The sequence below is a fragment of the Phacochoerus africanus genome, chromosome 3 (assembly GCF_016906955.1).
Source record: "Phacochoerus africanus isolate WHEZ1 chromosome 3, ROS_Pafr_v1, whole genome shotgun sequence".
In the NCBI taxonomy this organism is placed as follows: domain Eukaryota; kingdom Metazoa; phylum Chordata; class Mammalia; order Artiodactyla; family Suidae; genus Phacochoerus; species Phacochoerus africanus.
In genome coordinates, this window is record NC_062546.1 from 194,749,796 (window position 1) to 194,764,937 (window position 15,142).

Consider the following 15,142-nt stretch of genomic DNA (forward strand, 5'->3'; position numbering starts at 1 on the left):
TTCTCCCATTCCTCTATACTGGAAACCCAGTGGGTGAAAGTGCATGGGGCCCAGGCTGCAGCTGAGACCTGCGGGCCCGGCGGCGCCTTGCCCCTGGTGAGGTCATTTTTACTGAAGGTACGGGGGAACCTCGTCTCACCCACCCCAGACACCAAGGGCTGCAGATTCGGGTGGCAGCGCGCGGGCAGGACGGCTGTACCAGCGCGGCTCCCTGGAGCCCCAGCCCGACCCGGGGAACTCCAAAGCAGAGGCGGGCGGAGGCGAGGGCAGGGCGCGCTCTGCGCCAGCACATCTCCAGGACTCCCTCGCGGGTCCCGGGCAGCCTGAGCGGCAAAGAGAGCCCCAAGCACCAGCGCTCCACGCACCAATTCCGAAGGAGCTGCGGTGGCTCCCGCGCATGCGCACTGGCGCCTCCTGCTGTTTGGTCGTTTCCAGGGCGACCAGGTCTGCCGGCTGGCGGTCCCCCAGTGAAAAAATGAAACTCAAGAGCCTACTGCTCCGGTATTACCCACCAGGTAAGGGTGGGCCCCCCTCTAACCCCTGGGGCCCTAGGATCCGGCACCGGGAGGGTCTGGAGGTGAGGAGGCGGGGGGGATGCGAGGGAGCGGGGAGTCCCCAGTAGATGATCCAAGTGGGACGGGAAGCCTGGCGCTTCCCAGCTTGAGCTCCTCACTCCTCCTCACTCGCTGGACTCCGTTTCTCAAAACTTAAAAACACTCTTTGAGGAAGTCTTGAAACTTTTAAATTGCTGGGTTGTAATGCTTTCTGGTTACTTAGGAATTAAGTGGGTGGAGAGGGCGAGATGGTGATTAGTGATGTCTTGGGATATTGGTTTCTGGAAGGGAAGACACTGACAAGGACCATGTTGCTTTTTATTTTAAAAGCACCAGAATGAGCAAGTCAAGCGTGTAGGGTATGGAAAGAAAAATTCACACTCAAAAAACCTTTGGGGACTATACTCCAGACTGTACATATCAATCAATGGACACATTTATCATTTACTGAAGACCTACTGGGTGTGGAAAGTAACATAATGTCTTTTCTATCAAAGGAAATCTTTTTTTTTTTTTTTGCCTTTTCTAGGGCCACTCCCGCAGCATATGAAGGTTCCCAGGCTAGGGGTCTAATCGGAGCTATATCTGCCGGCCTACACCATGGCCACAGCAATGTGGGATCCGAGTCACATCTGCGACTTACACCACAGCTCACGGCAATGCAGGATCCTTAACCCACTGAGCCAGGCCAGGGATCGAACCCGCAACCTCATTGTTCCTAGTTGGATTCATTAGCCACTGTGCCAAGATGGGAACTCCTATCAAAGGAAATCTTGGTTACTCCATTTTGCTTCAGTTTCAGCTGAAATACTTTCCTGTGACCCCCCCCTTCCCTCTTCTCCCAGTAACAATGTTTCAAATTAGCCAACCAAGAAGAATATGTGCCCTGACCTGACATCACCTGCGTTAGGGGTAAATAGGGAAGGTCTTCTTTGTGCGTGCTTTTTGGAGCACCCGCCCCTTCTGCAGAAGTAAAGAGCCTTGTTGAGATCTCCCCGGGTTCATGGGTCTCACGACACTGGTGATCGGAGCCATGACCCAGCATGGGTACACGTTTTGTGCTCCTTAGTATGAGGCTTTTAATAAGTTCCGTTGAGTTAAGGTATTAGGAAGTGAACCCAGAAAATGCTGGAATACTAGAATGCTATGGTTTTAGAGTAGGACAGCCTTGCCTAATCCTCTTGTTTTATAAGGGAGGACATGGTGACGTTTAGCAAATAAGTAAAGTCTGCTGGTCACACAGATTGTCAGGGACAGAAATAGGAGCAGAATTCTTGGCTTTTAATTCAGAATTCACATTAAAAATAGGAATATAAAGTAAAAAGTCTGCAAAACTTGCCACAGGCAGTAGATAACAAAATATATTTGCCAGTGAAAAGTTTGGACAAGAACATTCATAAAATTTCAAAGGAGGATGAGATCACTTTGGACCAGTTTGATTTGGGATAACTTTGTGAGGCAGGACTCGAAGAGCTACCAGTGAATATCTCACTCACAGCCATGCATCCAGCTGCTTAGTCAGCATCTTCACGGAGATGTCTAACAAGCCCAGATCTCACCATGCCTTTTCTCCAATCTCATCCAGTGGGGTAGCTTCTTCAGTCTGTGCCCAGTCCACAAATGGTATCATGACCTGTGTCCACTTTTTCTGGCAGAAACCTGGGTCATTGTTGATTTTTCTCTTATGATCCCTCACTCCCTGCTCAGTCTCACTGGACTCCCATATCCAGTCTATCAATGCATTCCGTCAGCTCTACTTCCAAAGTATCCTGTGAACCCATCACTTTCTCTCCATTTCCTTGGCACAGGTTCGTGACCCAGCACTCCTTCCAGCTATCACCTGTGCCCATGGCTCCATCTCACCCACCATGGCCGCAATTTCTACCGTCCCTGGGCTTGTTACCTAGATTCCTGATTTTCCCCTTCATCCTCTACAATTTGTATGTCGACAACAGCCAGCAGGATCTGGACTATACATCTCCAGTAGTTTCCCACCATGTTCAGAATAAAATCCACCCTCTGCAGGATTTGGCATAGTCTACTCCACTGACTTCTAGAAACCTACTTATCTACCTTACTACCCTTCTTTAAATGTTCTTCTAAGACGTGTTCTTTTTAAGGTCGCACCTGCAGCCAATGTTGCATCTCACATGGGGCCTTTGATGGTCAATGGAAGCTCCATTCTTCCACTTGCTTACGCCAAAACTTTGGACTCATCCTTTTCTCCTCTCTGGCTCATTCCGTATTTGTTCCAGGGACAAACCCGGCCAGCTCACTTTCAGAATATGTACAGAATTAAACTCCCCTCCACAGCTATGGCCACGTTTTCTTTGTTCCTGGAGCCTCCCTATTTGCCCCACCTCACTGGGGTGACTCTGTTAGAGCATGGATCTGATTATGTCACTCTTCTGCTCCAGCCCTTCAATTGCTTTTCATTTCATTTAAAGTGAAAGGACTGAGATGTCCAAGACCATAGAGCATCCTGCCCCTTTTTGCCTCTCTGACTTCCTCCTGCTTCCCCTGAAGCAGCATGTCCCTTCCTGGTGTTCCTTAGGTGGGCCAGGGGGGCCCTCATTCAGGGTCTCTGCAGTTGCTGGTATTTTGCTGGAACAATTTTCTCCTGGGTATCAGCACTTTTGCATTTTTAGCTCTTTCCTTAAAAGTAAGCTAAGTGAGTAAAGTGAAGCCCTTTTTTTCTAGAATTGCAATGTCTCCTCAAGGTACAACATAGATCCTGCTGTATAGCACTGGGAACTTTGTCTTTTCTTAGCATTTTCTCAATTTACCCTACCATAACTTCAGTAGGTTTGTCTTACTTTGTCTTCTATTAGCATCATCTTAGTTTAACCTACCATAATGTTACTTGTTCATCTTGCTTAGTCTCTCCCACTAGAATAAAAGCTTCACAAGGGCAAGGGCCTTGTCAGTTTCATTTATTACAGTATCTCTACCACCTAGAGTAGGGCATCTAGGTGAGTGGAACCCCTAGCCAAGTTGGGTGCATGAGTGAGCACTCAACTCACATATTTGTTAAAGCAATGGATGGGTTTGATGAGATGGTGTGTGTCAAGTAGATTGCCTAGGGTTTGTGTTGAAAAGTGAATGGGTCAGATAGGTGACCTTCGAGGTGCCCTCTGGCTCTAAAGTCCAGGGTGCTAATAGCAAACTTAAGTAAAGATTCAGACTCATGGTGGTGACTGTTGCCTTAATGATTATCTTATAATAAGGTCATCTCACGTGGCATGTTAGATACTTAATTTCTGAACTCTAGTTTTTGGTAAGCTGTATGATGTGCAAGTTTCCAAGGTACCACTGAGTAGCATGTGGGTGTTATAATAACACTATCAAATAAAAAGTCCCTCATCACCGAATCATTCTTTTGCTACCTTTATTCCTTCTGCCTGCAAAGCAATTACATTTCACCTCCTAATCCTTTCATTTCCACCCTCCCATTTTCTTTTTAAATAACATATGGATCAGGAGCATTCTTTTGTTGGCATCCTATGCATAATTCTTCTCCTGAAGACTAAAGGAATGTAGCAGCAATATGGCCAGTCAAACTTGAGACATTCCCTTTTTTTGGTCTCTGTCACAGTCACTAATTCATAAGCTTGGCACTTTGTGAAGAGTAAGTGTTGAGTACATGCTTTGCAACTGACTCATATATGACAAGCTTTGTCTTTTATTTATCGCATATAAGCTCCTAGTTCTTTGGCCAGAAGAAGCAACTAAATAAGCATTCATGGAACTGGTTGGTATTCTGAATGCATTGAAGGTTTCTGTTGATTGAATGTAGCCTGGGTAAGGAATACTATTATCTTTTGAAGCTTAAGCTTTTAGTACATTGGAGAATTTTGGGAATAGCGGCTTCTTACCCATGTATTCTGGAAATAATAACCTATTGCATGATAGTTCACAGCCAGAGGAAGATCAAGAATATTAAGACACTCGAGGAAACAATCACTGAAGAACAACATGTATTCCTGGGAGCAACTTTGTCTATTTTTTGCTTGTTCCCTTCACTGCACACGTCACAGCCTTATGCTCATATCGGAGCTCAGTGAGCATATTGTCTTGATGTCTTGTCGCAGTGAAGCAGTCAAAACAAATGTACATGTTTCCACTTTTGCACTTTATTTTCTAAATCCATTTGTACAGCAACCCAATTAATTCTCAGTAGTTGACACAAGACTTTTTAACATTTTTTTCATCTTATTAAAAATAAGGTAGCTTTGAATAAGGAAAGAAGAATTTTATCAATTTTGTTTGCTAGATTTAAAAATGCATCTATTTAGGACATTAGATTATGCCATGTGGGCTGTCAAGTGCTCATTCTTTCCAACCTTTGTCTGAGTTACAGATTATGATTATATTACTATTACTTATTTAACTCAACTATTTATTGAATGTCTACTTTCCTCAATAATATATGGTGCATGAGCACCCTTGTATATAAGGCCAAATACCTAAAATTCCAGAACAGGAAAGAAACAGTGCTTGATAATAGCAATACTTTGAACTGATAGAAACTTGGTATGTTTCAAAGCACTGAAAAAGTACTTGAAAGTATTTGAGTTTTCAAATAACCTCATGGGGATCTTGACCTTCAGGAGTTTATATTCTGATTATGTTTATCCACATCATTTTCCTCCCCTTTTCTTCATTTTTTTTTTCTTTTTTTTTATTATAAAAGTAACATTAACTTATAACCAAAATTTGAAAAATACACATCAAATACCTCAAATCACACTCAACCCACTAAAGGTGTGATTGTGCCTTGAAAGAACATCCCCCCAACAACATATCTAATTTGAGAATGCCTGTTTGCTCAACCCTGCTCATATTGAGTACTATTCATCTTTGTAATATTTGCTAATATGATGGGTGAAAATTGTCTCTGTTATTTTATTTTGTCTTTCTTATTAATGACATTGGGAACATTTTATTTTGGCCGTTTTACTGATCCTTGTCTTTCTTTGCAAATTTACTATTCATGCCTTTTGTTCCCTTAACATTAAAAAAAAATCATTTCTATAGTTTTTTTAAATTGTAAGGTCTCTTTTTTAAATTTTATAATGATTTTTATTTTTTCCATTATAGCTGGTTTGCAGTGTTCTGTCAATTTTCTACTGTACAGCAAAGTGACCCCGTCACACATACCTGTATACAGTCTTTTTTCTCCCATTATCCTGCTCCATCATAAGTTATTAGACATAGTTCCCAGTGCTATACAGCAGGATCTCATTGCTTATCCATTCCAAAGGCAATAGTTTGCATCTATTATCCCCAAATTCCCAATCCATCCCACTCCCTCCCCTTCCCCCTTGGCAACCACAAGTCTGTTCTCCAAGTCCATGATTTTCCTTTCTGTGGAAAGGTTCATTTGTGCCAGATATTAGATTCCAGATATGATATCATATTACAGTATTTGTCTTTCTCTTTCTGGCTTACCTCACTTAGTATGAGAGTCTCTAGTTCCATCCATGTGGCTGCAAATGGCATTATTTTGTTCTTTTTAATGGTTGAGTAGTATTCCATTGTGTATATATATCACATCTTCTTAATCCAATCATCTGTTGATGGACATTTAGGTTGTTTCCATGTCTTGGCTATTGTGAATAGTGCTGCAATGAACACACGGGTGCATGTGTCTTTTTCAAGGAAAGTTTTGTCCAGATATTGCCCAAGACTGGGATTGCTGGATCATATGGTAGTTCCACGTATAGTTTTCTAAGGTACCTCCATACTGTTTTCCGTAGTGGTTGTACCAGCTTACATTCCCACCAACAGTGCAGGAGGGGTCCCTTTTCTCCACACCCTCTCCACCATTTGTTATTTGTGGACTTGTTAAAGATGGCCATTCTGACTGGTGAGAGGTGGTACCTCATAGTAGTTTTTTTACATTTCTTTAATAATCAGGGTTGTTGAGCATTTTTTCACGTGCTTGTTGACCATCTGTATATCTTCTTTGAAGAAATGTCTATTCAGGTCTTTTGTCCGTTTTTCAGGTGGGTTGTTGGCTTTTTTGCTGTTGAGTTGTATAAGTTGTGTGTATATTTAGAGATGATGCCCTTGTCATTTGCATCGTTTGAAATTATTTTCTCCCATTCTGTAAGTTGTCTTTTTGTGTTTTTTTTTTTATGGTTTCGTTTGTTGTGCAAAAGTAAATAGTAAGTTTTTTAAGCTTTATATTTATAGTTGAATTTTTTTGCTGACTAGCATTTGTCTTTAAATTTGTGGTGTCTTTCACTGTATAGAAGCTTAATATTTATTTCACACAAATTCATCAATTTTTTTCTTTTTTAGCCATTGAGTTTCATATCATGCTGAAAGACATAAATATTTCCTATTAAATCATTTATATTTTATTTTTAATTCATTAATTAATTTTTTACTCAATGAATTTTATTAATTTATAGTTGTACAGTGATCATCACAACCCAATTTTATAGAATTTCCATCCCAAAGCCCTAGTCCTTACCCCCTACCCTCATCCTGTCTCCTTTGGAAACCATAAGTTTTTCAAAGTCTGTGAGTCAGTATCTGTTCTGTAAAGAAGTTTATTGTGTCCTTTTTTTAGATCCCACATATGAGTGGTAGCATATGATGCTGGTGTCTCACTGTCTGAATAACTTCACTTAGCATGATAACTTCTAGGTCCATCCGTATTGCTGCAAATGCCATTATTTCTTTCCTTTTAATGCCTGAGTAATACGCCATCGTGTATTCGTAGCACATCTTTTTTGTGATCATTGTAACTTCCCTGCCAGGTAAGTGTGTGCTGCATTTTTTTATCCACTCCTCTGTCGATGGACTTTTAGGTTGTTTCCATGTCTTGGCTATTGCATGTAGTGCTGCAATAAACATTGGAGTACATGTATCTTTTCACGTCATGATTTTCTCTTAATAGATGCCCAGGAGTGGGATGGCTGGATCAAATGGTAATTCCACTTTTAGTTTTTTGAGGAATCTCCATACTGTTTTCCATAGTGGTTTTACCAAGTTACATTCCCGCCAACAGTGTAATAGAGTTCCCTTTTCTCCACACCCTCTCCAGCATTTATTGTTTGTAGACTTTTTGATGATAGTCATTCTGGCTGGTGTAAGGTGGTAATTCATAGTAGTTTTGATTTGCATTTCTCTAACAGGGATGTTGAACATCTTTTTGTGTGTTTTTTGGCCATCTACATGTCTTCTTTGGAGAACTGTCTATTTATATCTTGTGCCCATTTTTCGATGGGATCGCTTGTTTTTTTTGGTATTGAGCTGCAGGAAGTGTTCATAAATTTTGGAGAATAATCAATCCCTTGTCAGTCGCTTCATTTGCAAATATTTTCTTCCATTCTGTGGGTTATCTTTTCATTTTGTTTAAGGTTTCCTTGCTGTGCAGAAACTTTTAAGTTTAATTAGGTGTCATTTGTTTATTTTTCTTTTATTGTCTTTATTCCAGAAGGTGGATCTGAGGTGGTTTATGGCAGACAGTGTCCAGCCTATGTTTTCCTCTAAGAACTTTATAGTATCCTGTCCTTCTATTTAGGTCTTTAATCCATTTTGGATTTATTTTTGTGTGTGGTGTTAGGAAGTGTTCTGATTTCATAATATTTTATTTTAAATATTAAAATGTCTAATTAATCTAGAATATATTTTTGTACATTGAGTGGTATAATTCCAATTTTATTAATATTTCCAAAATCCAATTTATCATATCATTATTTATTGAATAATAATCTATTCTTTCCCCTCTAATTTGAAATATTACTTCCACTTTATTTTAAAATTTCCGTAGATAGGTGATTCTATTATATTGATGTAATTTTTGTATATCAGAGCCATACTTTATTGTTTTTAGTTTGTTATAATAATTGGTAAATTTTCAAATTCCAAAAATAAAAATGATTTTAATTACTTTAACTCCATAGAATGATTTGACACTTTCACAATACTGAGTTTTCTCACCCAGAAACGTGTCTCTTCCTTTATCACAATTTTCTTTTATATCCTAGATTACATGTAGGTCTTAAACATTTTTTGTTAATTTTATTTTAGATGCTCAATGCAAGTATAAATGTGATCAAACATTTTTTGTTAATTTTATTTTAGATGCTCAATGCAAGTATAAATGTGATCAAACATTTTTTGTTAATTTTATTTTAGGTGCTCAATGCAAGTATAAATGTGATCTTTCCTTAACTTGCATCTTCCCTTGTTTATGTATCTATTTCTTATCTACTTCCTGTCTTAGCTTTTTGTATTCTATTCATCTTTTAAACTCCATTAAATCCTTTCTAGAATGTGGGGCATGTAAAATAAAAATATTTTGGAGTTCCCTTGTGGCTCAGTGAGTTAAGGATCTGGCAATTGTCACTACAGTGGCTCTGGTTATTAAGGTGGTGTGGGTTTGATCACTGGCCCAGGAAGTTTCTCATGCCACGGGTGCAGCCAAAAAAATATTTTAACAATGTTACAATATCCATATTTTGCTAAAAAGCCTAATGTGAAACGAGAAGCCTATTTTCCCTCTAAGGAAATAAGAGCAGTATTTGCAGTGGTTGGCTCTCTATCCAGCCTTTCCCCTGTTCTTTGTAAGTTTGCTTCTTAGACTAGAATTTGGTTTCAAGTCTTGGATGTAAAAGAATTACTTCTTGGGAAAGGAAATAAAATAAGACTGTGCCAAACTAGCCTCTTTGTTACAGTTGTTTGCCTGCTGTGCCAGGGCGTTCAGCCAATTTTCCGAGTCATTAAAAGCATTTAGGATGCTTTTTCTGCTCTGAAATGTTACACTTGACTACACGACCACTGCTTGGGCTACCAGCTTGGGTTGTGCCAAATCAATGCAGCAGGACTGTGTTATTTCTGAGTTTGCAGCTTTGTAGCTGGGTGAGTGATGGCATCAGACACTGAGGAAGAAACTGGAGGAGAAGCAGGGTTGAAGGGAAAGATCTCAAACTTACTTGAGGTGCAGGAGAGCCATCTACCTGCCTGGAACTCAGAGGCAGTCCAGCCTGAAGATGAAACAGCTGGTAATTGTTGACATATTGGTGGCAACTGAAGTCAGGGGTGTAGGTGAACCTACGTGGGGAAAAAATGTAAAGTGAGAATTGTGCGACCTGCATCCTAAAGACCATCAGTATTTAAAGAGGAGGCAGAAGAGGAGGAACAGGTAAGAGCGAATGAAACGTGACCAAGCAAAAAAAAAAAAAAAAAAAAGACAGGAATTTCACAGAAGCCTGTGGAGGGCAGTGTTTGAGGAAGGAGGAGTTGTTCCTGGAGTGGATTATTTCTGAAAGGCCACGTATGGTCAAGGCAGGGAATGTCAACTGCGCTGAGCAGTCTGAGGGCACATCAGTCATTTACCAGTTAGTTCATGAAGTCAATGAACACTGAACTTTTCCTGTGTATCAAATTTTGGGGTAAACACTAGGGATAAGGTGAAGACAGACCCAGGAGCCCACGCAGGCTAATGAATCAGATGTCGCTAGGAGAGAAGACAGAAAGATTGTGAAACCAGTGGGAAAGGGGCAGACACCATTGAGGGAGACATGGAAGCCAGAGCGGGGAAGGTGTAAGTCTCATCCACTTCTTTCTGTTTGTTTTTGCTGTAGAATTGTATGAATGTTTATTCTCATTCACTCTTTTTTAAAAAAATTATTGCGGGATAGTTGACTTACAATGTTCTCTTTGTTTCAAGTGCACAGCAAAGCCAATCTGTTATACATATAACACATCCATTCTTTTCCCCCACTTAGGTTGTTACTATTGAATAGATGTCTCTGTGCTATGCAGCAGGTTCTTATTAATTATCTCTCGCTCTCTTTTTTTTTTTTTGTCTTTTTAGGGCCACACTCACAGCATATGGAAGTTCCCAGGCTAGGGGTCGAATTGGAGCTACAGCTGCTGGCCTGTGCCACAGCCACAGCCATGCAGGATCCGAACCGTGTCTGCGACCTACACAACTCATGACGATGCGGGATCCTTAACCCACTGAAAGAGAAGCCAGGGATCAGACCTGAGTCCTCACAGGTACCACTCGGGCTCGTTACTGCTGAGCTACGATGGGAACTTCCTCAATTATCTATTTTATACAGTAGTATGTGTATGTTAGTCCAGCCTCCTAATTTATCCCCCCCTCCCCATGGCTTCCCCTATGTTAACCGTAAGTTTGAGTTCAAAATCTGTGCTTTTTTTCTGTTTTATAAATAAATTCTTTAGTATCATTTTTATTAGATTTCCCCGTGTAAGTGATAACATGTGATTTTTGTCTTTGTCTGACTTCACTTAGTATGGTAATCTCTAGGTCCACCCATGTTGCTGCAAATGGCATTATTTCATTTTTTAAGGATGAGTAGTATTCCACTGTATACATGTATCACATCTTTATTCATCTGTTTTTGGATGATTAGATTGCTTCCATGTCTTGGCCATTGTAAACAGTGCTGCAGTAAACACTGGGGTGCATGTATCTTTTTGAATTGTGACTTTCTCTGGATAGATGCCCAGGCATAGGATTGCTGGATCATATGATAATTCTATTTTAATTTTTTGAGCAACCTGCATATTGTTCTCCATAGTGGCTACACCACTGATGATAGATATTGGTAGTGGTATTAACAAATGTGATTTTTTTGGCGATATTGTATGATGAAATATGTCTACATTTAGAACTCAGTAAACTAATATTTTTTAAACATTTGATGCATGATTTGTAAATCACATGTGGTAAAAATCCATTGAGAGTGTGAGATAGACAAATGGATTTTAATGTACCAGGCTATGAAGTGTTCACCAACGTGGTATCAGATTCTGAATTGCAACCAATCTTTATAAAACTACCCTTTGTTGAGGTTTCTGTTTTCTTTTCTTTTTCTTTTTCTTTTTTTTTTTCTTTTTACGGTCATACCTGCAGCATGTGGAACTTCCTGGGCTAAGGGTCAAATCGGAGCTGCAGTTGGGGTCTACACCACAACCACAGAAACGCCAAGTCTGAGCAACATCTGTGACCTGCACCACAGCTCAAGGCAATGCCAGATCCTTAACCCACTAAATGAGGCCGGGGCTCAAACCTGCATCCTCACGGATGCTATCTAGGATTCTTAACCCTCTGAGCCATGATGGGAACTCCCCATTTGTTGAGTTTTAATGTAGTATCAAAGAAGAATATCAAAATTACGCAAAAATCCAATTAAAATATTCCTCCATTTTTCCAACTGCATATCTGCGTATAGGACCCAGATTTTTTTCTTATATTTGGTCTAAGATAACCTATAGCAACAGCTTAAATGCAGAAGCAGGAATGAGACTCTAGCTCTTTAGTTAAGCCAGATAGTCTAGAGATTTGCTAAAGTGTAAAACAATGCTACTCTTCTTACATTTTTTGGATGGGGGGATAAATACAGTTATTTCTATAAAATATGCTATTTATGTTCATACGCTATGAATTTATTATTACTATGTGAAAACAATTTAATAAATATTTTAATAATTTCTCAATTTTAATGTGGAAAATATCAGAAATGCCAAAATTCTCAATAATTTAAAAAGTATAGAGTGGTCTTCAAGCCAAACCTTTTTACTTCTGCTGGTTCATATCCAAGGCGGTGTTACAGAAAGCTCAGTTCATTTTTATTTCAGTCTATCAGGACGCTGTTGTTCAGATGGAATGCATTCTATTGATTTGTCTTCAAGTTCACTGGCTCTATCCTTTGTCATCTTTGCTGTACTATTGGGCAAGTTTTTCATTTTGGTTATTGTATTTTTCCATAATTCTCATTTGGTTTGGCTGAACAACGTCTCTTTATTTTCTGAGATTTTTCATTTTTTTCCATTGTTTCAAGTGAATTTGTTACTGACTGCTGAAGCATTTTTATGAAACTTCTAAAATCCTCAGCAGATTATTCCAGCATCTGATTCATGTCAGTACTGGCATTTTTTGACTGTCTTTCTCTGGTTCTTGGTGTGATGGGTGATTTTTTATTGTACCCTGAGTATTGGGTTTTAGTAAGTGTTTTTTGCACAATTGTTGGTATGACGAGAGAATTTTTGTGTCCTGGAGACTCTCGACCCCATCTATATCTATGCTGTCATGTGTCACCATGTTTCGGTTCAGCCCACAGGTCCTGCTCTGCTTTTGTGGACTTTGCCTTTAATTTTGTGAGCTTTTGCTGTGTTGCTCTGGTCTGATTTGTTTTTCTGGTGTAAGACTCCTGCTTTGCTTTGCCTTTTAATTTAATGCAATTTTTAAACATTTTATTGAAGTAGAGTTGATTTACAAGGTCATGTTAATTTCTGCTGTACAGCAAAGTGATTCAGTTGTCTATAAATACACACCTCTTCTTTTTCAGATTCCTTTCCCGTATAGGTTATCACAGACTATCGGGTAGAGTTCCCTGTGCTATACAGCAGGTTCCTGGTGATCATTCATTTCATATGCCAGGTGTTCATATGCCAATCCCAAGCTCCAGTCCATCCCCCACTTTCCCCTTTGTTAACCATAGTTTTGTTTTCCAAGTCTATGAGTCTGTTTCTGTTTTGTAAATAGTTTCATTTGTATCATTTTTTTTAGATCCCACATATAATTGATACCATATGACATTTCTCTTTCTGACTTAGTTAGTGTAATAATATTTAGGTCCATCCATGTTGCTGCAAAAGGTATTATTTCATGCTTTTTATGGCTGAGTACTATTCCACTGTATATGTGTACCGCATTCTTTGTCCATTCCTCTTGTGATGGCAATATACCTTGCTTCCATGTCTTGGATATTGTAAATAGCGCTGCTCTGATTTGCCTTAGCAAGACTTCTGTTCCATCTCTGCTTGTTCACCTGCAGGGTCAGAAGGTATGTTCTCAGTGTGCCTGCTCTCACTGTGTGACCTTTGAGGGATGGAAGATGAGACCTGGCTGTGCCACTGGTTGAAAGGCAGGGAGACACTGGTTTGGTACCTCACTGTGGAATGGGGTCTGGGAAGCCCTGGGACTTTGATGCTGCTGTTGCAAGCAGATCAGATGGCCTCCTGGGCCACCTGCTGAGGAGCAGGAGTTGAGGAGGTCTGGGGCTTTGCTGTCTGCAGCTGCTGCAGGCAGATGAGATGGCACTGGGGCCCAGCTTTGCAGTGGGGATGGGGCAGCCCACAGCTTCCACTGGTGGGGGGCCTGCCTGCAGGGGTTGCAGTGACGGAGCAGACTTGAGGACTCCCTCCTGGTGCTTGGTTGGACTTGCCCATTCCTGGTCCTTTGACCACAGAGAACAAGCTTTTCTGTTGCTTTTGCATTTTTGTTATCTATGCTTTTTGGTGGTTCCAGGCTGCAGGTCCTTCTGGTTCCCACTGCTGGGGGGTAAATGTGAAATAAAGAAAACCCAGGGAACTCCCCATGTTGTCATCGCCCAAATCCTGAGGCCTCTAGCCATCCACCTTCTTCTACCCGACCTTCAATGATTTCAGCAATGTCCACTGAGTGATTTCAGATGTATGTATTTATTTATTTTTTGGCCTGGGCCAAGGGATCAAACCCATGCCCCCGCAGTGACGACACTAGATTCTGAACCTGTTGAGCCACTGGGGAACTCCACTCTCAAGTATATTTAGTTGTACCGAGCAAGGGAAAGTGGGTCTCTGCAATCTTCTTTGGGGATGACATCACTGCCTATGTTTGATGCTGAAAAATTAAGAAAATTGAAAAACGACAACGAAAGAAATTATGGCAAAGTAGGTTAACGCTTGGCATAGGCTGTCATTGTTTCATAACATATTTGTTTCTTAGGAATTATGTTGGAATATGAAAAAAGTGGAGAATTAAGGACCAAATCCATAGACTTGCTTGACCTTGATCCCAGGTAAGCTAGCTTCGTGATGCAACATGTGTTTCACATCCCAGGGGGTTACTGGGAAACCCTGACGCAGGATGAGCGTGGATGAGCTCCGTCAACTACAGACAGCGCTTCACTGACAAACTGTTCCGTGCGTATCTGTTCCTGTTCGTTTCTGAACTTTATTTGAATGTCTTGCTGAAGGAGGAGGAGGTGGAAAAAGGCTCATCACTCTTTCCTTTTCTTCTTCCCAAACCAACCTTATGCTTAAAAAAGAAACCTTTTGGTTTAGAATAATTGTAGAAAAGTTGGGCAGACAGAGCTCCCATATACCCCGTAGACCATTTCCCCATTACTGGCGTCTTAATTAGGGTGATGCATTTGTCACATTAGCAAACCAGTATTGATACATTACTGGGAACCAAAGACACTATGTGACTCAATTTTTCTTCATTTTTTTCCCCCAGTTCTCTTTTTCTCTTCCAATATGCCATCCAGTACATCATGTAATGTTTAGTCATGTCTCCCTAGGCTCCTCGTGCTGTGACAGAAGTTCCCAGGCCAGGGATCAACCTGAGCCATAGCAGTGACAACAGCAGGTCCTTAATAGCCAGGCCACCAGGGAACTCCTGCCAACTTTCTTTATTTTTGATGACCTTGACATTTTTTGAGGAATACCAGCTGTTGAATTTTAAGAATATCACTGAGCCTGTTATTTTCTTAGTAGAGAGCTGTCTCATAAGGCTGACTGCATCTGCTTGTCCATAGTAGTTGTCATGGAGC

General features: G+C 40.5%; 1 protein-coding gene across 2 annotated transcripts in view; it reads left to right on the forward strand.

Moving 5' to 3' along the window:
* Positions 1-403: 403 nt before the first annotated feature.
* Positions 404-15,142, forward strand: part of DAW1 (dynein assembly factor with WD repeats 1) — a 49,551-nt gene continuing 34,812 nt past the window's right edge. The window contains exons 1-2 of one of the 2 annotated variants that reach the window (XM_047773685.1): positions 404-515; positions 14,314-14,386. In XM_047773685.1, the coding sequence (XP_047629641.1) occupies positions 476-515; positions 14,314-14,386 (113 nt within the window). In that variant the 5' untranslated portion in view covers positions 404-475. The remainder of the gene's footprint in view (positions 516-14,313; positions 14,387-15,142) is intronic. The other variant, XR_007134096.1, reaches the window with a different exon arrangement.